This window comes from Microcaecilia unicolor, chromosome 9 (genome assembly GCF_901765095.1).
Source record: "Microcaecilia unicolor chromosome 9, aMicUni1.1, whole genome shotgun sequence".
Lineage (NCBI taxonomy): Eukaryota > Metazoa > Chordata > Amphibia > Gymnophiona > Siphonopidae > Microcaecilia > Microcaecilia unicolor.
Window position 1 is genome coordinate 104,735,398 of NC_044039.1, and position 23,801 is coordinate 104,759,198.

A 23,801-nucleotide genomic window follows, 5' to 3' on the forward strand; every position below is an offset into this window, starting at 1 on the left:
TCGGGACAAGAAAGATCCTTTCTCTTTCCTGCCTGCTGCCGCGGAGCTGTCCTTTCCTCTCTGCTCTTTTAAAATGGCTGCCGAGAGTTCCAGAGGCTGCCTCACGAGTCTTCCATGGGTCTTGGATATTAAACATTCCAACTAATATCAGATAAAACATTCCAAGAGTGCCCACAGAAAGTAATGTTCACAGCTTTGCAAGCCACATACTGAAATTATGGACGGATATCAGAACTAGCAACCACGGCCCCCCAATCAAAATATATCAACCGGGTGGAGGGTCCCTTGAGCATATTCAGGTGGCCTGCACAGTATTTAACCAGTCCTGTGCCAATTGCGGCAAAACATAAGAGTTCCATTTATCTCCGCAAACATTTTTTTAAAGTGGCAGGATACTGGAGCTGAAACTTTATTTTCTTCTCTATCAATATAAAGCACATGGATGAGAACGCTCTCCGCTGAGTAGAAAGTGACACTGAATAATCCTGAAATAATCGTATGATCTGTCCATCGAATTGAAGCTTCTCTTTGAAGGCTTTTCAGTACCGGAGGACCTCTGCCTTTTGTTTATATTGGTGGAATTTGACCATCACCACATGTGAACGGCGATTCCCCATCTCGCAGCTGTCCCACCCGGGAGGCCCATTCCAGATAGATAGGTCCCCACTTCCGGCCTGCGGGAATGTCGCCAGCAGCCACGTTTCCAGCATGCTGATCAGAGAGGCTGACTTTGGAAAACAGATCATACGAAGGTTGTCTTATCTAGATCTGTTTTCCAGATCATCGATCTTATCCTTTTGGATCTTCACCATGTCCTCTAGCTGCGCCATGTCTGAAATATGCAATTGACTGATGTCCTCAATGTCCGATATTCATTATTCGAGCTCACCAGTGCAGCGAGACAAATCCGAGGTAAGTTGAGAGATGCCTGCAATCTGTTCGGAAAACGGAGTAAAACGAATGTCTAAGGCTTTAAGCACCGCCTCGGTGATCTCGAGGACAATATCACCCTGAGCAGTTTGTGGCGGGGGTTTGCTGTCGCTCCCGGCATTGAGTGTAACAGAAATTTGTCCATAAGCATGCTCAACCCCACCAGGCTAATCTGTTGTGTCTTTACAGATGATAATGTACTCCCAGACCAACCAGTAGATGACAGACTGGTGCAATATAGATGTTAAAGAATACTGCTGATGGGGCTGTTCCTTGAGGCACACTTGTATATAACTAAGTCTAGTCAGAAACATCATCACTTAGTCTTACTTGTTGTGTACGATCGGCAAAAAAGGAAGCAAACAAATTCAATACAAAACCAGGAATTCCTAGTTCTGTATGGTGCAGTAACATCAAGTCATGGTAAATCTGAGGAAAAATGTGTGTTCCTGCCTATATCTTACAGTGGCTTTTGATACCATGGACCATGGTATCATTGTTGTGCACCTGGAGGTCCTTTGTCAAAGGTATGATATTACAATGGTTCATGTAATTTTTTATGAATAGGGTTCAATGAGCAAAAAAATAGGAATGGATATTAAAAGCTGTGAACTCTGAAATACCCTGTTTTTATTTATCATCTATCTGAAGCTTTTGTGTGAGATGATTAGAAAATGGGATTTATGGGGGGGGGGGGGTTGTCTGTGTGGATCATATCAAAATCAGTTGTAGGCTGAGAAAGGATCAAGGGAGAAATATGGAGAGACTTCAGAGTTACCTGATTAAGTGAGCATTTGGTTACAACAAAACAAATTAAAACTTAGAATGACAGTGGGTTAGGCACCTGAAAAAACATATCCTGACACCAGTGGCATGGATTTTAGGGGACATATTTGATGAGTGAGAGCTCCAGAAATATATCTTGAATGTGATGAAGGCATTGTTTTATCAGCATAACTTAGTGCAAAATCTGTTCCCCTTTTTTAGACATAAGGGATCGTTGTACTGTAGTGCAGGCCACTATTATGGCCACATTTGGACTGTTGTAAGTTTTGATATGTTGGTCTTGCCAAGCTGGAGCTCAGTTGTTAACAGTTAATAGAAAACACTGTGGCATGGGTTATGTGAGGCCCTAAGTTAAAGAAAATGGTCCCAGCGGTAGACAAAATAACACATAACTCTGACACTTCAACCCTCCCACCCTACCCCAACTGACAGAACTGAAAAAGTATTTTCTTATGTAGCTCCAGTCTTATGGAATTCATTCTCATCTGACATTGAAAAGCATGGATAACAAGGGGTGATTATATATTGCTTACTTTTTATCATGGGTTGAGGGAAGTATTTTAGTTGTATGTTGCTTTTTAGGTGTCTGTATATGAAAATTGTAATAATAATTTGTGTTCTGTGAATGCTACAGCCTTGTCTTTTTTGGATGAGTAGAATAAATCAGGTTTTATGTATATAGCTAGATATAGATATATATTACCATAGATATCTGTTACCTTATATACTTCAGTACCTGGACTAAAAATTAAATTTTTTATGTTAGTGTTCCTCGACTTCTTTTTTTTCTCTATTTATCTGTGGCTGCTGTGATGGACAAACAATTGGCCTGCCTTCTGTGTTCATGTGAGAGGGAAAAGAGATCTGTCATTCTCTTCCCTCCCCTTAGTTTTAAAAGGTTTTCTTAGTGTTTAATAGTGAAGGAAGTGAATGATGAATCCCTGCCCCTTCTCTACCAGTGGCATAGGTACAGGTGGTCACAGGCCCACCCATTCATGTCTCAGGCCCAGCCAGTCTACTGGCCCATGATGCCCCTCAAGCACCTCATTCCCCTCTCTCCCTTTACTCATGGCCAACATCTGTCTCTTCCTCTCTCTCTCTCCCCCCCTGTCTCAGAACCCCCTGCCCCCCCCCAATCTACCTCAGAGCCATCACCGAAGGCAGTTCATATAGGTAACCTGCACCGATCCAGCAGGCTTCCTTCCATTGTATCTCCACCAGTGAAGAAGTGGGAAGTGACATCATCGAGGGCAGGACACAGTAGAGGGGTGTCTGCAGGGCCAACGCAGCTTGCCTATAGGAATCACTTCCGGTAACAGCTCTGAGGTACACCGGGGGGGGTGTGATGGCGATTTCAGAGAGACAGGCAGATGCTGGACTACGGGCGGGGGTAGGAGTAGATGCCGGAGGGGTGGAGGAAAGGGAGAAGCTTGAAAACATGTGACTAAGCGTACAGCAGATGAAAAAGAAGAGAGGGGCAGATGGATTCAAGGGCAGCGGGGAAGATTTAAAATACTGTATTGTATATGTTTGGGGGTAGGGATATAGTTGGGAAGAGCCCACCCAGGTTAACTCTGGACCCACCTAAAATGGCAGGTCTGGCTACGCCTGTTCTCTGTCCTTCACCCTAAAATAGATATAAAATACTGTATACATCTTAAATAATTATTAGTATGGTTCATTGGCAATGGACATGAACTTACAACAGCCTTATGTGAAGATGGCTCTTTGACTAGGAACTGTTTAGTTTTATATAAGATAGTAACGTTGTTTCTATGTGAATCCCATGAAAGATAAGTGCCTTATATTAACATGAAAATATCTTTTCTACAGAATCTTCCAGTTACTCGGATTTTGGACAGTCTTATCGAGATGAAATCTAACCCGGTAAGTATAATATTCAAACAAAGTTTAGAGTTGTTGCATATGTGTGTGTGTATATAGATAGATACACACACACACACATATGTAAACTAAATGTTAACCTAATATTCAACACACAAAATAATGTTCTGTATCAAGACCCTTAGAAAATTAACCCTATAAGGCATACCTGCTGACTTTATTTGAACATTCTACAATATATTTTAGTGAATATACCCAAATAATGATCTTTGTTATTCCCGTTTTGGAGATCCAATAGGTTGTTATTAAAAGGAATGCTTTTTAGAAGGCCAGGATTTATTGACGGGCACACTACTTACGAACAATCCTGATGGCTCAAACTGTCTTCCTGCCTTTCAGTCCTGGGATTCCTGGTTCTAGACCTGTTTCAATCATGTCCAAGTTGCAAAAGGTTGCTCTAATTGAGCAGCTGACCACTGGAGGGATTAAGGCATGACCCCTCATTAGTTCTCCAGTGTTTGCTGTCCCCTTTCTTCTCCCCTGAAAGTGAAACTGGAAAGAAAAAACAGGTTTTATGTCAGCTGCAGGTATTATGGCTATTCTGAGCAGGTATCTTTCAAAGATATCACCAAAACAGGGAAGATAGGGTATCCCAATAGTGAGGTTGCCTCCAGATAGGCCCGCACGGTGTTAAGACTCTCCAGCACTCTTGCAAAAGTGAAAGGAGGTTGTTGAGCAGTGAGGCACATGCTGACGAAGTTCATTTCATCATCTGTTTCATTATCAGCCGTTGCCTGCGTGTAGGCACATATCTCGACATCAGTGCTGTCGTCAGCAGTTTGTAGATCGTAATCAACAACTATGTAGTGATGAAACTCCTCTTCAGTAACACCGGCTGGGATGTCAATAGCTTGTTTATGTGACACATTTGCAACAGCTGCATCTGTTTCGTCCCTCTCCACATCCCTAACAAAGCTTGCCCGCTTGTAGCAGTTCACAATGGTTACCTGTGTAACATGATTCCAGGCTTCTTTCTGCATATGTAGGGAATCCAACAGTGATAGATTACGAGTCAGTTCAACAGCACGTTTATCCTTCCCAGTCTGGTCATCCATAATGCTCATGAGACGACGTAACACAAAAGCCCGATAATGTTGTTTGAAATTGGCTATTATGCCCTGATCCATAGGTTGAATCAGAGAGGTAGTGGTTGGTGGGAGGAAGACCACCTTGATGTTAGCCTGACATCATCACTGTGTGCAGCACAATTATCACAAAGCAACGAAATCTGACGCTTTGTGCCTGCATTCTAGTGTCTAACTTCTTTAGCCACTTCTTCCAAATTTCCCCAGTCATCCATGAATTTGTGTTAGCCTCGTATGACACAGGAAGTCGCTTAACATTCTTGAAGCAACGGGGCTGTTTGCTCTTTCCAATGACGAGTGGTTCCAACTTCTCACTCCCATCCATATTGCAGCAAAGAAGGATCGTCAGTCGGTCCTTCGATGTTTTACCTCCTGTAGTTTCGACTTGTTTGAATGCAAGGGTTCCATCAGGAATCGCTCACCAGTAGAGACCGTTTTCGTCAGCATTGAAAATGTCACGAGGTGCAAACTTGTTCAAGATAGGAAAAACTGAAACAACCCAATTTTCAGCACCAAAGTCATCAGCGTCTTGTTTTTCACCATGCTGTTTCTTGAATTTTATGTTGTTCCTCTCCTTCCATCTTTCCAGCCATCCAACAGTGGCTTTGAATTCAGTTAGTCCAAAGACTTTCAGTTAGCTGATTAGCTTTCTCCATAAGCAGTGGACCACTGACAGGAAACTGCTCCTGACTTGAGAAAACCACCGAAGAGGAGCATCTTCTACATCCTGTTTGGGCCGATAGGTGTTGGATCTCAGAACCAGCAACCCGACACCTTTCCCAGACAAATTCCTCAACTGATTTCTTAGACCCCCCCGGCTGGGTAAAGTACCAAGAACAACTATACAAGAGAAGCTTCTCACATTATCAACATTTATTCTTACCCAAGAACATGAAAAATAAGAAATAATAACATTAGGCACAGCACATAAGAAACAGGATATCGAGGGAGCATAGATAAAAGCATGGAAATGGTTGCATATTCCTTAGTCTGTTGAGATAGACTAAGGAAGAGTTTCATCAACTAACCTTTGTCTTTCAGAGCAGGCAGCTATATAGGCTGAAATACAAAGAACTGGTTCTCACATCATACGTCATGCAGGATATGTCATTTGTTTCTTACAACTGCTCAAAAGGCATCTAAAAATATATATTGCATTTCCTTGCCTCAGCACATCCTTAATAAAGTAATCTGTATCTCACTTCAAAGGATTCAGGACTCCGCTCCCACGACCCCCTCTGCAATAGCATTTTCCCATCACATCCTGACTACAGGATTTCTGTCTTCTGTCCTCTGTCAGCCCCTCCCTTTTGTCACCTGGAACTTCCTTCTGCAGCCTGAAAGTCTCTCAAAAGGCTAATAAACACTCAAGTAAACAGTGAATGGCAAATGGCTCATTGTCTTTCAATTGCCTGCCCAGAGGAAGGTGGGGAGGGGTGAGAGGCACTTGCTTGTCACCTGGCATGCTCAATATCAATTGTAATCTACAGAAAGAAAAAGAAACCTTCGCTTCTTATTGTCTATAGACTGCTTCTTAGATATTTAGCAACACTGGAACTGCATAGTCTAGACCTTTATACGTGCCTCCACCAACGATCCTCAGCTATTCCCGCCATTTACGTTTCCGGTGTGGATTTGTATTGTTTTGCCAGTCTTCCAGAAGCTGGTCTTTCTGCTTCAAGATCCGTGAAATTTGACTGGGATTGACACCATATTCTTTAGTAATAGATGCTTGACTTGTTTTCTAATTTTTTAAGAACTTCTGTTCGTTCAGCCAGTGTTAGTCTTACAGTTGCGCGACGACTCCGACTCCAGGGTACACTCTAACAACATTCTTTCGCTTATTCTGCCTGTGGCAGTTAACCAACGAGATTTCAAATTTACCGCCCCTTTGTCATGCGCCAATCGGCTTCCATATTCCATGCGTGCGCTTATGCGGAGTCTTTCCTGCAGAGAAGCGATCTTAAACCATCCATATAAGCAAATCTTGCACTTATCAGTAGTGCGCTAAACCAAAGTTTGTCCCCATAGAAATTGATGGTGCCAAAAACTGGAAGTACGGCATGCAGTTAAACAGAGCATGCGCTTATCCGACGTGTGCAGTTAAATAGAGTGCACTGTGTGTGTATATATATATATATATATATATATATATATAGCACAAAGTGTCTTAAAGGTTAACAGCAAAATCAAAGGTTAACAGCAAAATCTTAAACCACATACGATACTGGTAACCAATGAAGTTTATGTTTATTTAAAACTTGATATACCACCTTTACATATCAATAGCCACCTCCAGAAATTCGTAAGGTATAATATGCAATCACTAGTATCAAGATGCATTAGGAAATTCTTTTTAATCAGGCTGGTGGTTGGCATAATTTTTGTATCTATCTACCACATTTTCTTGGTTCCTGATACTACAAGTTGGTACTTGAGGATCTATTTCCACATACAGTACAGAACAGTCTCTTGGTACTCACTGTGTATTATAATGGTGGTTATTTTTTTTTTCATCAAGAATACTTGATAATAGAAATACTTGATGCAGGGCTTCTTTTACTAAGGCGCGCTCACGTTTTTAGCGCACGCTATAATTGTAGGCACGCTAAACGTTAGAGACACCCATAGGAATGCATTGGCATTTCTAACGTTTAGTGCGCATGCCAAAAACGTGAGCATGCCTTAGTAAAAGACTCTCTTAAAGCGTTAAGCACAAAATTAAAAACATTTTTAATGTTTGAGGGGCCCTTTTACTAAGGCGCGCCTAAAAGTGGCCTGCGCTGTTGTAGGCGTGTGTTTTGGATGTATGCAGGTCAATTTTTCAGCGTGCCTGAAAAAAAGGCTTTTTTTGTTGCCAAAAATGGACGTGCGGCAAAATTAAAACCAGTGTGCGTCCATTTTCGGCCTGAGACCTTACCGCCACACATTGACTTAGTGGTAAGGTCTCACACGCTAACCAGACGGTAAGCGGCCAGCATGTGTAAACTGCCAATTATCTCCAGGTAAGCGCCATGCGGTAGAAAATAGAAAATATTTTCTACTGTGTGTTTTGGGCACATGTCAAAAATGGAATTACCACCCGGGGCATTAGGTAGTCGGGCGGTAGTTCCAATTTGGCGCGTGTTGGACGCACGTAGGCACCTACTCGCCTTAGTAAAAGGGCCCTTGAGGTCTTTATGAAATGTATCCATATCAAGTTGAAAGTCAGCTATGTTGATGTCGAACAAGTCTGTTACAACATGGGTTTTAAGTACATCCAATTTGTTTTTTATCTCCACTTAGAGTGCTTGGGGCACTTTTTTTAGTAGCCTTTCCTATAAGTCTCATAAGATCAAACAAGCATTGATGTAAAATTTGATTCTGGCAAGTAATGAAGTCAGGGCTGTCTATATGCAGTTTAGATTGTTGCTAAAAGCACATATATCTATAGCCCTACAATGTCCAACCAAGGTTGAGAAATTGTGTTCAGAACAAATAAGACTCTCTTGTAATTGTGTGATTTCAGATCAAAAGATTTCCATTGAAAAGAAGTTCCCAAAAGGTTTTCACATTGACTATTCTGACACAGTATCAACAATGATTGTACAGCTTTAATAATTCACTCTACTCTTAAGATATAGACCACAAAAACACTACAAGTCCGCTACAAATATATATAGACCAGCAGTGTATGTTATCAGTGCAAAAAAAGAAGCAGGTTTCTGTGAGGTACTCATTTTTGAATATCCAAAGCAGAAGCAGGAAGACACCCTCTACGGAAATCCAAATACAGAAGCCAAAGCAGGAGTAGAGGATGACACAATGAACAAATCCACCGGGGAGAAGTAGTTCAAAGCTTATATATTAAAGCACCAAAACAAGAGGACCCGACACGGGCTGTGTTTCGGCGGACGCAGCCACCTGCCTCAGGAGTCACTATGCACAACTATTTGTGAACAGAAAACATAATAAATTCGTAATTTCACATAAGAAGATAAATCTCTGTGTGCTCTTCTGTCTTACCGTTGTGATGTTTACCTCTGTTGTAACATTTATATCTTTTTTTCTTTTTATACATTTTATAATATGCTTTTATTATATGGTTACCTTTAGTCTTTTCATAAGCTTTTTACCACATTGTGATAATTTTCGTTTGTTGCAGCCCACTATTTATATTATGTCTTATATTGTATATTTGATGAATATTTTTAGAGATGTATCTTTTTATGTGAAATTATGAATGTTTATTATATTTTCTTTTCACAACTTCATCCGCCAAAACACGGCCTGTGTCGGGTCGTCTTGTTTTGGCGCTTTAATAAGGGCCCTGTTTACTAAGCCTTGCTGTAGGTGCACTAGCGTTTTTAGCGTGTACCAAAAATTAGCACGCGCTAACGCTAGAGACACCCATATATTTCTATGGTTTTCTCTAGCATTAGCGAGCGCTAAAAATGCTAGTGCACCTTAGTAAACAGGGCCCTAAATCCGCTTTGAACTACATCTCCCTGGTGGATTTGGTCATTGTGTCATCCTCTACTCCTGCTTTGGCTTCTGTACTCACTTTTGAGCCATTCCTATGACCACATTCCTTAATGTGCTGCTTCCTGGGGTGTTTGAGCTGAGACTGAAAATATTTTTGCAAGTGAGAACTCTCAGAACATAAGAACACCAACCTGTTACACTGCCACAGAAAGTAAAGTATATCACATCATATTAAGCAGTTCATCGCTGAAAACAAAAGTATTGTATTTGCGCTTGATCAGCACAGAAAATATGCAAAGTGAATATGCTTATTATACATCAATAATATATCAAACTTTAGTTTTTTTTTGTTTTTTTACAGTTATATAGTAAAGTATCAAACCATCAGTTTGTGATTTAAGAAGATCTTGCAGCAGTGTACTGAAATATATGTCTATCATGTCATTCAAAAATTGCACATAAAACACCTTTGCTTTCAGGCAACGAGTTGTTTATCATGCACACAATGCATTTTTTACAATACACATATTAAAAGTATGTCCATTTTATTAAATAGGACATGAATGCTCAAAGTGAAAAGAGTCACCAAAGTCAGCAGATCTGGGATGTGATCAAGGCATTGAACCTTATAGCATCAGCAATTCAAGATTCTCCCATTGCACATGAAATAATGTTCCTTGGTTCTGCATGAGCAGAGGTGAATAGTTACCCAACCTGACTAGGTTCCTAATGGATAACTCTGGAAAGAAGAGAAACCAATTAGTCTCAGCCAATAACGACCTATAAGTATCATAGTTCTTTGATTCCTTCCGAGTTTTATTAAGGTATTCACAACTGGAAGTATAGTAGGATATGCTTAAAGAAAAGATTCTTCCCAATTAAGGAACAAGGTATCTGATCCTAGTCTGCCCTGTGATCTTCTCCTGGAACAGAAGATTGGGATTTTCCTTCTCAGATGGTTTTGAACAGATCTCTCATGGGTGTGTTCCCCATGTGAAAAATATTCTGTGTATGACATCTGTCTAGTGACGATTTTTAAATTAGGAATTACATGCTGATAGTCATGCTTATTAGGTGCATGACGCTCAAGACTGTTCCATGAGACATCTCAGTTCCACAACTTGGCATTCTGTGAAGTGATCCTATTATTCCATGATTCAGTAAAATATGGCTTGTTGACTATCCATCTTATTCTGATAATTTTGCTGACTACCTGCTCTCTGAAGACTTTCAGAACCATTTTCTGTAGATCCATAGGGCTACGTACAGTGGGGGAAATAAGTATTTGATCCCTTGCTGATTTTGTAAGTTTGCCCACTGACAAAGACATGAGCAGCCCATAATTGAAGGGTAGGTTATTGGTAACAGTGAGAGATAGCACATCACAAATTAAATCCGGAAAATCACATTGTGGAAAGTATATGAATTTATTTGCATTCTGCAGAGGGAAATAAGTATTTGATCCCCCACCAACCAGTAAGAGATCTGGCCCCTACAGACCAGGTAGATGCTCCAAATCAACTCGTTACCTGCATGACAGACAGCTGTCGGCAATGGTCACCTGTATGAAAGACACCTGTCCACAGACTCAGTGAATCAGTCAGACTCTAACCTCTACAAAATGGCCAAGAGCAAGGAGCTGTCTAAGGATGTCAGGGACAAGATCATACACCTGCACAAGGCTGGAATGGGCTACAAAACCATCAGTAAGACGCTGGGCGAGAAGGAGACAACTGTTGGTGCCATAGTAAGAAAATGGAAGAAGTACAAAATGACTGTCAATCGACAAAGATCTGGGGCTCCACGCAAAATCTCACCTCGTGGGGTATCCTTGATCATGAGGAAGGTTAGAAATCAGCCTACAACTACAAGGGGGGAACTTGTCAATGATCTCAAGGCAGCTGGGACCACTGTCACCACGAAAACCATTGGTAACACATTACGACATAACGGATTGCAATCCTGCAGTGCCCGCAAGGTCCCCCTGCTCCGGAAGGCACATGTGACGGCCCGTCTGAAGTTTGCCAGTGAACACCTGGATGATGCCGAGAGTGATTGGGAGAAGGTGCTGTGGTCAGATGAGACAAAAATTGAGCTCTTTGGCATGAACTCAACTCGCCGTGTTTGGAGGAAGAGAAATGCTGCCTATGACCCAAAGAACACCGTCCCCACTGTCAAGCATGGAGGTGGAAATGTTATGTTTTGGGGGTGTTTCTCTGCTAAGGGCACAGGACTACTTCACCGCATCAATGGGAGAATGGATGGGGCCATGTACCGTACAATTCTGAGTGACAACCTCCTTCCCTCCGCCAGGGCCTTAAAAATGGGTCGTGGCTGGGTCTTCCAGCACGACAATGACCCAAAACATACAGCCAAGGCAACAAAGGAGTGGCTCAGGAAGAAGCACATTAGGGTCATGGAGTGGCCTAGCCAGTCACCAGACCTTAATCCCATTGAAAACTTATGGAGGGAGCTGAAGCTGCGAGTTGCCAAGCGACAGCCCAGAACTCTTAATGATTTAGAGATGATCTGCAAAGAGGAGTGGACCAAAATTCCTCCTGACATGTGTGCAAACCTCATCATCAACTACAGAAGACGTCTGACCGCTGTGCTTGCCAACAAGGGTTTTGCCACCAAGTATTAGGTCTTGTTTGCCAGAGGGATTAAATACTTATTTCCCTCTGCAGAATGCAAATAAATTCATATACTTTCCACAATGTGATTTTCCGGATTTAATTTGTGATGTGCTATCTCTCACTGTTACCAATAACCTACCCTTCAATTATGGGCTGCTCATGTCTTTGTCAGTGGGCAAACTTACAAAATCAGCAAGGGATCAAATACTTATTTCCCCCACTGTATGTATTCATATGTAGCTCACAACTTTCCTTTTTTTTTCTTGAAGGCAATTTACAGTATAAAGCAAACATAATAAAGATAAAACATGAGCATAAAAATAAGAGGCCAGCAATTATGAGACAATATAAATTCTATAAACAAAACTAATATCATAAAGTACAATCTTAAAAACAAAAAACAGATGGTAATTATAAAAAAAAAATACATAAAAATTCAGAACACAAGGGAGGTTAATTTTCAATGCTGTACCAATATAAATGGGCTTTTGTGAAATTGCCAGTCTCATATACAATGATATGAAAAGGTTTTCACCCCCCTCCTGATTTCCTCTATTATTGCAATATATGTTATACTGAATGGGTTCTGATCTGTAAACAAAATGTAATATTAGACAATGGGAACCTGAGTAAACACATAGCACAGTCTTTAAATTATTATGTCATTTATTTCAGGAGCAAAGAGGCCCTTTTACTAAACATAGCACATTCTAACAGCGTGTACTAAATGCTCATCCTATTTTATACCTATGGGTTACATGACAATGAGGCATATTTTCAAAGCACTTTGGGAGGCTAAGTTCCATAGGTTTCTATGGAACTTTGGGAGGCTAAGTGCTTTGAAAATGAGCCTCAATGCATGCTAATAATGTCCATTAGCAAGCACTAAGCATTAGTAAAAAGGGCCCCAAAGTTATCCAGCACTCATATCACCTGTGTGTAAAAGTAACTGACCCCTAAACCTAACAACTGATTTCACCACCTTTAGCATGTGTTAGTAACCATAGGGGTCCTTTTACGAAGCTGCGGCAAAAGGGGGCTGGCGTTGGCACTGGAGTGTGTTTTTGATTCACTCCAAGACCCCCTTTTACCACAGCAGGTAAAAGGCAGGTTTTCCTTTTCTTAAAGAAATGGCCTTACGGCAAGTGAACCACTTGCTGCATAGCCATTTCGGGGGGGAGGATCACTTACCGCCACCTATTGAGGTGGCAGTAAGGGCTCCTGCGCTAACCCAGCAGTAACCTGATTACATCCGAGTACACACCAGTGCTACAAATATTGAAATATTTTTGCAGCGCCGGAAATGGCACACGCTGGGGGAGGGAACTACCATCGGGCTGCTGCGGTAGCGTGGCGGTACTTCCCTTTTAGCAAGCAGGAAGCCCGCGTTGGGCTTACTGCCACTTCGTAAAAGGGCCTTATAGCCATTAACATGATTCTGCCTTGCTTGTTCCAGATGAAGATGATGTCATGTATGGCAGTCATAGATTTAAGGGGTAACAATAGGTAATCGGACCAGTGTAAATGATCATAGAAGTATATGTTTACCCCATTTTGGTACACTTGCTAGGTGCATGGCATATCTAGTAAGCAATTCTTTTGCAACATAGGATTCAATTTTTTTCTTTTTATTTGCCCAAATGGTTAAAAGTATTTGAAAGAGAAATTTTTTTTGTCACAAATTTGGATGAATCAAATTCATTATGGTATTCCTACTATAATATGTTGCCTATAAAGTCATCTCCAATTTATGACCTTTGCTTTAACTCTTGGTATTTACTTTCTGTTCTTTTTTTAAAATAGGAGACAGATGATTATCGATATTTTGACCCAAAGATGTTGCGTGGCAATGACAGGTAAGTTGATAATATGTTACCTGTTTTCTGCCCATTCCTGAGTATTCTACAGAAATGTAAGTATTCCAGAATTTATCAAGCCTCTTACTTTTGTCCAGCATAAGAACTTGGGGCGATTTGTAGCTTAGGCTGTAGCAGAGAAGCACAAAATGTAAGGGTTCAGATATCTCCTCTGGGGCTGGTCAGACCTGGGTGTTGAAAATTAAGAACAAAAGGATTAATTTTCAAAATCGTATTGTGTCCTTTAAAACAGCTTTTAAATGAGACCTTAGGGTAAAGCTGATGGCCATGTGGTTGAGTGTAAGATCTTCAAAAGAAACTGACAAAACACTGAAGTTAGAAACTTCCAATAGAGAGATCATAGTAAAGGGTGAGGGAGATAACATACTTATCTCAGATAAAGACACATTTCCATTACTGAATTAACAGTCTGTATAGATTCCAAGTTTGAAGGCAACCAAGCATGTTGTGCATACTGAGGCCCCAAACTTATTAAGCTTAAATAAAAAGTCTCTTTTCTCCACTGTTACTGCTTCATATTTGCACAAGAGGCAGATTTGATTCCACCAGGCTTGAAAGTTCAAGTATGAACTATCAATGACTTTAACCAGCAATTTAGCATTCCTACTTGGTAGATTTAGATTTTATTATTTATAACCCACCCTTATCCAGAGCGAGGTACAAAATACACTCAATAAAACCCACATAAAAGAAAAAAAACAAATTACAAGAAAAAATAATAATAAACCAACAACAAATTTTTTTTTAAATCCATAGTCAGACAGTTAAAAAAAAAAAAAAAAAAAAAAAAGTCCAAAAATATCAGCAAGCTATTTACACAGCAGGAGCAAAAAGTGCCAGACACATCAAATGATGCTTTAACTTGTGCTTAAATATCAGCAAATGTTTTTCATGTTTCAGTCCATCTGGCAAACAATCCCATTCAAAGGGTCCAGCAATGGAAAAAGATCCTCTCCTTGTAACAACCAAGTGAAATGAATTCATAGCAGGAACAATTAGAATTTCCAGCAGTCATAGACTGTACTGCAGAATTCAAAACAGTTTGCGAAGATTGGGTACAGGCTGCAGACAGTCCAAGATATATGATATTGCAATAGTTAATGCAAAAAGAGAGGGTTTCAAGTACAGTCAGAGACCAAAGCAAAACAGAAAGCACATGTGGACCTTCAGGAACAGGACCAAGGAAACACTTTATTGAATGAACCCGACACAGTCTGTTTCGGTGACCAAGCACCTGCGTCAGGGGTCACAATACTGTTGAATATTGATGTATAAAAGAACGTCATCAAAGTTATAAATAGAGCGTGACTTTGAGAAAGTCCTACTCAAAGGTCAAGAGAGAAAAACACTCTTATGTATGAAGAATCCTAAAGTCCTGCTTCAAGGAGTACGTTGTGTTAAATTGCCGCCAAAACTGAATCAATTAGTACCCCCAAAGTCCGCATCTGAGATGAAGCTTTCACAAGTGCTCCTGACAAAAGCACAGACTCAGGAAACACCATACTAGAATCTGCTTTCACAAATAATAATTATGTTTTTTTGACATTCAACCTCGAACAATTATTTTCCAACTATAGTTGAACTTTCTCAAACACAATTTGCATTCATAAAACAGCATCACACACACGCCCAGTAACTGGAAAAAAACTGTATATCATCTGCATAAATGCGGAAGGATACTCCTAATGATCTCAACAAATTACCGAAAGGCCTCAGGTAGATATTAAACAGCATAGCAGATGACACTAATCCCTGGGGAACACCCATGTCGAGAGAATGTGATACAGATACTTCATCTCCCACACACACTGTTTCTTCCCCTTCAAATATGATTGAAACCACAACAACACTGTTCCTTGTATACCACAAACACTAAGACGGTTTATCTATATATCAGCAGCATTTGATACTATTGATCATGAGATTAGTATCAAATGCTGCTGATATATAGATGATCAAATATAGTCAAGGACTTCCAGGTGACAATTTTGTATATTAAGGCCACATTTATATGCAGAATCTCACTAATAAGCTCCCTGTGGCAGCCCTCTGGTAAGTAAGAAGGGTCAGGAGGGTCAGGACTTACTCCCACCAGTTCCCATCCCCCCTCCCCCCCCCCCCCCCCCCCACACACACACACATACACCTTATTTTTCACATTCTTTCTGTCTCCTATCACTTTCTTCTTGGTGGTGGTTGTTGTTTTTGTTTGTTTGTTTGTTTGTTTTGTTTGTTTGCTTTAACTTTTCTGTAAGAGATCCTTTTCAGTGGGAATCTATTGTTTTTAAAATTATTAAGAAACAATGAAAGAGATAACTTAGAGCAGTGCCAACTATCAGGAGGAGGTATCCTCCATCATCACAGTGGTGGCACAGAGCAGCTGTGTGTAGAGGATATTTGGGCTGAATTGTAAGCTTAGAGGTGAGCCCTTTTGCCCTGTTTGTGCATATACAAATTTGGTGGAAAAAAATTCAAGGTATCAGTAAGCTCGACTTAGGAGAGAGACCTTGGGGTGTTGGTGTCAGAGGATATGAAGGTGAAGAAACAATGTGACAAGTTGACGGCAGTGGCCAGAAGGGATGCTAGGCTGCATAGAGAGGTATAACCAGCAGAAGAAAGGAGGTGTTGCTGTCCTACAAGTTGTTGTTGAGGCCCCATTTGGAGTAATGTGTTCAGTTTTGGAGGCCGTATCTTGCTAAAGATGTAAAAAGACTGGAAGCGGTTCAAAGAAAAGGTACAAAAATGGTATGGGATTTGCGTTGCAAACCGTATGAGAGACTTGCTGACCTGAACATGTATACCTTAGAGGAAATGAGAAACAGGGTTGACATGATACAGATGTTCAAATATTTGAAAGGTATTAATCCGCAAACAAACCTTTTCCGGAGACGGAAAGGTGGTAGAACTAGAGGACATGAATTGAGGTTGAAGTGGGGCAAACTCAGGAGTAATGTCAGGAAGTATTTTTTTCACATAAAGGGTGGTAGATACGTGGAATGTCCTCCCGCGGGAGGTGGTGGAAATGAAAACTGTAATGGAATTCAAACATGCATGGGATAAACACAAAGGAATCCTGTTTAGAAGGAATGGATCTCCGGAATCTTAGTGAAGATTGGGTAACAACGCCAGTAATTGAGAAGCTAAACCAGTGCTGGGCAGACTTCTACGGTCTATGCCTTGATCGTAACTGAATAGATATTCATGGGCTGGATTGTAAATTTTAAGGGGCTTCGACATTAGCTTCAGAACTTTTAGTACAAGAACAGTGCTGGGCAGACTTCTATGGTCTGTGCCCTGAGAATAGCAAGGACAAATCAAACTCTGGTAAACATATAAAGTATCACATACCATGTAAAATGAGTTTATCTTGTTGGGCAGACTGGCTGGACCGTTCAGGTCTTTATCTGCCATCATTTACTAAGTTACCTAGAAAAAAATTCATTTCTATACTATTTTTCTTTCTTAAACACAAACAGAATCAAAATGGAGCATGGCTGCCGAGAGACTGAGCCGGGCCTGGGGCAGGGTTGCCACCCGCTGCCCCTAGGTTCACCGCCGCTGCTGCCCCTGTCAGGATCGCTGCCGCAAATACCTTGGCTGGCGTGGATCCCAAGGCCCCACCAACAGAAGAGGTCTTCCTCCAGCGCCGCTCTTTGCTGCATTGCCTGCCCCTGCGGCTGCTTTTCTCTCACGTCGCACATGCTCAGTTTGAAAACCGAGCATGAGTGGCCTGAGGGCCCAGCAGTCGCTTGGCAGGCAATGCAAGGGGGGCCCGGCGCCGGAGTTTTTTCTCTCCTGCTCCTTTCGGGACGCAATCACCTGGGTCCCGTCAGGAGCAAGAGAAAGAGAGACCCTGGCGCTGGGCCCCCCCCCTTGGAGGCCCGGGGAAATTTGCCCCCACCCCTCCTCTTGGCAGCCCTGAAATGGAGTGAAAGAGGCATGGTTCACCTCCCTTCTAAGTGCAATTGTGTGTGTGTATATGTGTGTGTGTGTGTTTTGTATTACTTCTCAGTGCAAAAAGATGTCCCTCATCCTTTTCCAATATAGATTTTTTGGTGGTGTTGGCAGATAACTTCCATTGGATCCCATGATGTAGCAGCTAATGGTTTACAATCCCATTTTAGGCAGGTCATAGAAGTAGGAATTGAGGCGTGCAGGTCAGTGCATCTCAAGTTTAATCAGTATTTTAGAACTGAATCTGCTAACCTAGAGCCTGTTCTAAAATACTGAAGCAATGTGCTTAGGTGCCTGTAGCATAAATATCCATTTTTCAAAAAACAAACATATTGGCCCATTCTTTTCTGTTCCAGGCTGTACCTTCACAACAGGCATGTTTATGTTGTTAGTATTATTGGTTCATATTGGACTTGCCATTGCAAGTCCCTATTGACTGTCGTTTTCAGTGAGCCTGGTAGCTAGGGATTCCCACTTGTCCTGCTTGGCTTCAAAGAAAGCAAAGTTACTCACCTGTAGCAGGTGTTCTGCAAGGACTGCGGGACATACATTTTCACATACCCTCCCACCTTTCCTAGGAGTTGTATTCTCTGTGCTTCTTTATCTGTCAGTCCTGCGCAAGTTGGGCAGGTGGGAAGGCACTTGAGCATGCGCGGTGGGGGCCTGCCAAAGGCTTCTAAAATCAATAGAACATAGGACAGCAGCTGCACTGGAGCTCTGGATGACATCACCTATATGTGAGAATGTATGTACTGCTGTCCATTCACAGAGAACAAATGCTACAGAAGAGTAACTTTGCTATACTGGTACTTACGTAATTATATCTATCTATATATATATATATATATATGTAAGTAAAATCTTTTTATCCATTTTGCTGCTTTACTGTTGTACTATATACACATAGATATGGTGACAGATAAAACGTTAACCAGCTAGTGCATTCACATTAGTGTGCTCTAACTGGCTAACGCTGAATTAACGTAGGAGCACTCTGCACCTCCTAAATAGGAAGCAGTAATTACTCTCATGTTAATTTTTTTTTTTTTTTTTTTTTTTGCAAGTCCCACGCCATAATAGAAAAATTAGTGTAGGACCTGCATAAAGAAAAAAGCCCTGTTTTAGGAATGCACTAGAAATGGACTTGCCAGACAGGAAAATCCTGTGTTAGCATGTGCTAAGCACATTTCTTAGCACATCTTAGTAAAAAGGCCCCTAAATTAGAGAGTTTATATCTCACTTTTAATATTGTTCATCAATTCACTGCCAGAATAATGAAATTAAAACATATAAATATAAATCAAATGTTTGCGTGTACAGTACAACATATATTGTATAGGCATCCTGCTCACACGAAATATTTAAATTTAATTAACTCTGTTTACTTTCATTCTTATAGCTCAGTACCAAGAAACAAGAATCCATTCCAGGAGGTAAGTTGCATAAAACATGTATATTTAGCAGAGCTCATTTTTAACATGCTATGATTTACCTTTTGAATGTAATTTGAATAAAAGCGAAATAATAATCATATAATTTGTAGCAGACAATGAGTGAGTCTGTTACAAATCAGGAAATTAGTTAGATTTACTTAGCTGGAGTTAGTGCTAACAGCTTCAGCTCAGGCATTTGTAGGCACTTCAGAAGTGGCTACAGATGTGAATCTGAATTCTTCAGAGTATTTTCCCTTTGGGCAATTGGACTTCTAGGATCCATGGAAGATTCTTGACTAGTCTGCTCAGGGGTAGATGGTTTCTGCATAGAATCCTTTTGCAAGGTTCTTCAAGGAACAGCTTCTTCTTAGAGCCTAAATGATCTCTGAGATGGTTAAATGGTCTATTTATGTTTTTGATGATGTTCGAGTATAATACATGCAGTCTTTTTGGTCATGGTCAGCACCGAATCATGAGAAATTGGTGTGCATGTCAAAGTTCTGAATTTTCCTGCCACATTGTAAGCACAGACAAAATTCTGTTAACCACTCAGAATTGTGGATGGCGTGATAAATGAGTAAATTTTAAAAATTCTGACTTTTGTGACATATCATATCCTACTATATAAATGAAGAATGACCAACGTCACTTCACAAATCTCTTCCGAATTCCGACGTTGACCGGCGAGCACCAGGCAGGCGGGGATCGTCCGACAGCACCTCCGAGGTGCACTCCGTCTCCGACAGGTACGATGAGCTGCTGCCGCTGCTGCTGTGACCCGGGCGCTTTCCTCTGCCACCATCCTCCGGGGCAGCTTTCCTGGGCGGGGGCTCGGCTGCACCCGGCGTTGCTCCGACCACTTTCTTGCCCGTTTTAATGGGCTCAACGGCTTGTTTTTGAAATAAAGAATGAAGACTAGCATGACAGAAAACCAAGTGGAAGAACTTAGTTTTACATCCATTCAGCAGAACAGAAAAAGCAAAACTGAGCAGCCGAGGAGACCTCTGTTCATACTTTATGCTAAGTTCTAAGTTCTAAGCTCTGGAAGAGCAGTTCTATTCCAGGATTGTTAGATGGCATCACCCACTTGTGTGCCAGACTCAATCCTGCTTGTCAGTGGAAAAACATTATTGTGTATCCACCTCTTTTTTGGGGGGAGATCTGCAAGGTAAACCTGGACTGGCTACTGTCAGACATGATGCTGTGTATGTTCTCTCTTTTTAACTCCTTTCATAGACCTTAGCCTCCACCAGAACCTTAAACATTTCTACCCGAGCCTGACTAGTAAAGGCATTGTGCAAAAAGTGTGTCCCCTCCCTCCAAAGGGCCACAGTTGTTGTATCATTCCCATTTCAGCCCTTGTCTTAAAGAGCAGAAACCAGAACCAAGTTCAGGCCAAGAAATTGAAGCAGAATCATGCTTTTAATTCTGCAACTGGGCCATCAGGCAAGCTACCAGTATATCTTTCCTTAATGTATATTCTGAAAAATGTTTTATTTGAAGAATACTTTTTGAAGTAAGGAAGAAAGTAAATCTTAGTGAATCTGGGCAGGGTAAGATGAAGGCATAGGAATTGGAACTTCACTGCATCTAAATAGGATTCTAGCTCAGGCAACACTTACCACAATTAGATTACTGTACTTATAATATTTCAATTAAATTGCAGAAATGATTGCAGCTGTTGCAGAATACAGCTACAAGATTGATTATTTAGTAGAGAGTGATTTGACAGTGAACGTCACTGGTTGCCGGTCCAGTAACACATTAAATTCAAAATGGTTTGTTTAGTCTTCAAAGCACTTCTGGCCAGAACGCAGAGGACCTTATGACATTACTTGAAATTCCGTTCTTTGGCTTTAGTTCTTGCTTCTCTCGTTCCTTTCAAGTAGGCTATCCTACTTCTTCTAAAAATATACGTTTTAAGTCTGTTCTTGAATATTTCTTTCCATTTCAGGCAGCAGGAATTTGGCTTCCTTGGGAACTAAAATGTTTGCCATAATATTTATCCATTAGAAAACTTTTTTGTTTGAAAACTAACACAGTTTTATTGTGGAGATTGTATTCTCTCAAGTGTATTTTTTATTATGAGGGCCTGTTTAACCGCTACAAATCTTTCTGGAGAGCAAGCGGTATACAAAACAATAGCGTAGAATACTAGGCATATACCTGATGTAACTGTGGGTGCCCAAATGCAGCAAGGGCACGTGCAACTTACTGTATTCTGTTAACTTGTGTGCATAAGTGGCAGCCCTGCCCATACTCCACCCACGTGAACATCCCCCTTGCATTACACGCTATGTCACTTACACAAAATAGAGCTTTGGTGTTTTGTTGCCACGAACGTGTATAGGTCTAAATTTACCCACAAAAGTTACAATATTCTGAATACTTATGCACTCAAACTGTAGGCGCTGTGTTATAGAATTGCCCTTTAAACGTAGGAATTAGCATATGCTAACAATGTGGTGGCTTGGCAGCGTGCATTATTTCCTATGCTGACTGCCTAATGCGTAACAAAGCAGGGACTGTGCCTCACAGTTAATGCTGAGTAGTTGACTTGACTTCAAAAGGTGCAAGTTAACTGCATCACGTTATCTGCAGCACAGATGGGGGCATTCTATAATATAGGTGCCAGTGTTTACATGCCTATTACACACGTAAATATTTAGAATAATAATATTTACGCACATGTGCGCCTATACATGCTTAAATGCCAAGAGTCCACCTAAGCACTGTTCCGCAAGTACCCGCATATTTGCAAGGGGGCTGTACACATAGGTAGAGCTTGGGCAGGGTTCAAACTTATGCACGTTTCAACATTTTGGTGTAAGTATTTACTGTAAGTATTTGGCTGGCATATGTGCTTATGCCTAACTTTTAGGTGCACATATACCCAGTTATAATATTCTATAAAGCAACATAGGTGCCTACACTCCTTTATAGACCAGGCTGTTACCAGGCTTCTTGTTCTAGACTTGCCCTGTTCATGCACAATAAGTAGCAACACCCAACAGTTCAGAAGTTATCCAATTACTCCACATTAATTATAGCAACTAACGTGCAGTAACTGGAAAATGTTACTTTAGTAAATAGGAATCTCAGTGAACAATTTTGTATGTTAATGGAGTTCGTACTGAACATACAGTCTTTTTAACTGTTCAATTAAAATTTAGGGACTATATTTCATTTAAAAACCTTTATTATGGCTTTGATTGACAGCTTTGATTTTGTGTAAGTATTTTCCTTTCATTTTGTTTTATTGACTTCTGTTTCTTGAATCACAGGCAATTGTATTTGTGGTTGGAGGTGGCAACTATATTGAATATCAGAATCTTGTTGACTACATAAAGGTATATTTCTACCATTTCAGTGCATAAAAGTACATAGTGAAATTGTATGCTGTAGATTCTTTATATGGTGAATGGAGAAGTGCCCATTTAGTGTGTTTGGATAAGGAATGTGAAAATATATAACTCAAAAAACCACCTTTGTGGCATCACAGGGTGTCCTTGACCGTAAGTTAAAAGAAAAAAGAAAAAAAAAACATCGTGATAAAAATCCATATTCAAAATTAGTGCAGATTTTTGAATGGCAGGACCAGAAAAATGAATGTCATGTTGTAATTCACATTAATGTAAAAACTGGGCTAACAGCATGGATTTTTGCCTTTGTATAGTTTATCAGCCCATAGGTGGATAATTAACTGTCAGTCTCTGGAGGCAAGCTGCAAAATATAGAGCTTACACTTCCTACCCCAGTAAATGGGGGGGAGGGGGAGAGGAAAACAAAACAGCATCATCTTCTAACAAATCTGTGCCAGAGCAACACCTGCAGCCCCAGAACTTAAAAAAATAAAATAAAAAATGAACACCGAATTAGGCAGACTTTGGATCAAGCAGCTTTTTGCCACCCCTGGACTAAGTTTAAACATGAATGCGTTGGCGGGAGGGGTGGGGGAGGCTAGGGACATTTCAGAAAATTTTGATGATGGTTTAGGTACATGGGTCAGAGAAGTAAGCAATGTAGATCATATAACTGTATGTATGTGTTATTACCAGTGATGAAGTTGTATATTGCTCATTATCATCAATAAAAAAGTTGAAACAAAGTTGGGACAGCAAAACAGCAATCCTAACTTTATGCGAGTTAATATGGCAAAAAAAAAAAAAGAATTAGGCAGACTTTCCTTCACTGGAGTCTTTTATGGGTCTCTGGTTGGCTGATATAGCAACCTGTTCCTTGCCAGGCTTCTTGATGTCTTGGGCAGAGGTTCAAGAGAAGTTTCATTCATGTAGTTAGATACTGATCAGTTCATTCCCTCTCCTCAGCCTCAATGGATAGCTGAAGAATGAGTGTGAAGCAAATGGAGTGCAGGGAAGAGGAGTGGGGTTGTATGCAGTAGATAATGAGCAGCTATTTTACAGATCTGTATACCATGCTTTGTTTAAGTACTGAAGTAGTTTTATTTTAGGGGTAGATGAACTTATAATGCATAATAGTTTCTTCCTGATAGTGCGGCTTTGTTCCAGACATCTCCTTTTATTGCCAGTGTTATTGTTATCCTGCCCCACAAAAACTAGTAGTTTATAGACCCTGCTTCAAATAAATCTGCATGGTTTGCAGCACCTAATATTGAAATACACACAGGTCTGATAATGCACCTCAAATCTTCACCCACTGAACACTTTCTCCAATGACAACTCCTTACTTTGCCCCACCTTCCATGGTGGA

At 40.8% G+C, this 23,801-nt stretch overlaps 1 protein-coding gene across 2 annotated transcripts in view; it reads left to right on the forward strand.

Moving 5' to 3' along the window:
- Positions 1-23,801, forward strand: part of SCFD1 (sec1 family domain containing 1) — a 304,030-nt gene that overhangs the window by 254,718 nt on the left and 25,511 nt on the right. For both annotated transcript variants that reach the window (XM_030214680.1, XM_030214681.1), the window contains 4 exons: positions 3,550-3,603; positions 13,610-13,662; positions 19,037-19,070; positions 22,355-22,420. In XM_030214680.1, coding sequence (XP_030070540.1) covers positions 3,550-3,603; positions 13,610-13,662; positions 19,037-19,070; positions 22,355-22,420 — 207 coding nt within the window. The remainder of the gene's footprint in view (positions 1-3,549; positions 3,604-13,609; positions 13,663-19,036; positions 19,071-22,354; positions 22,421-23,801) is intronic.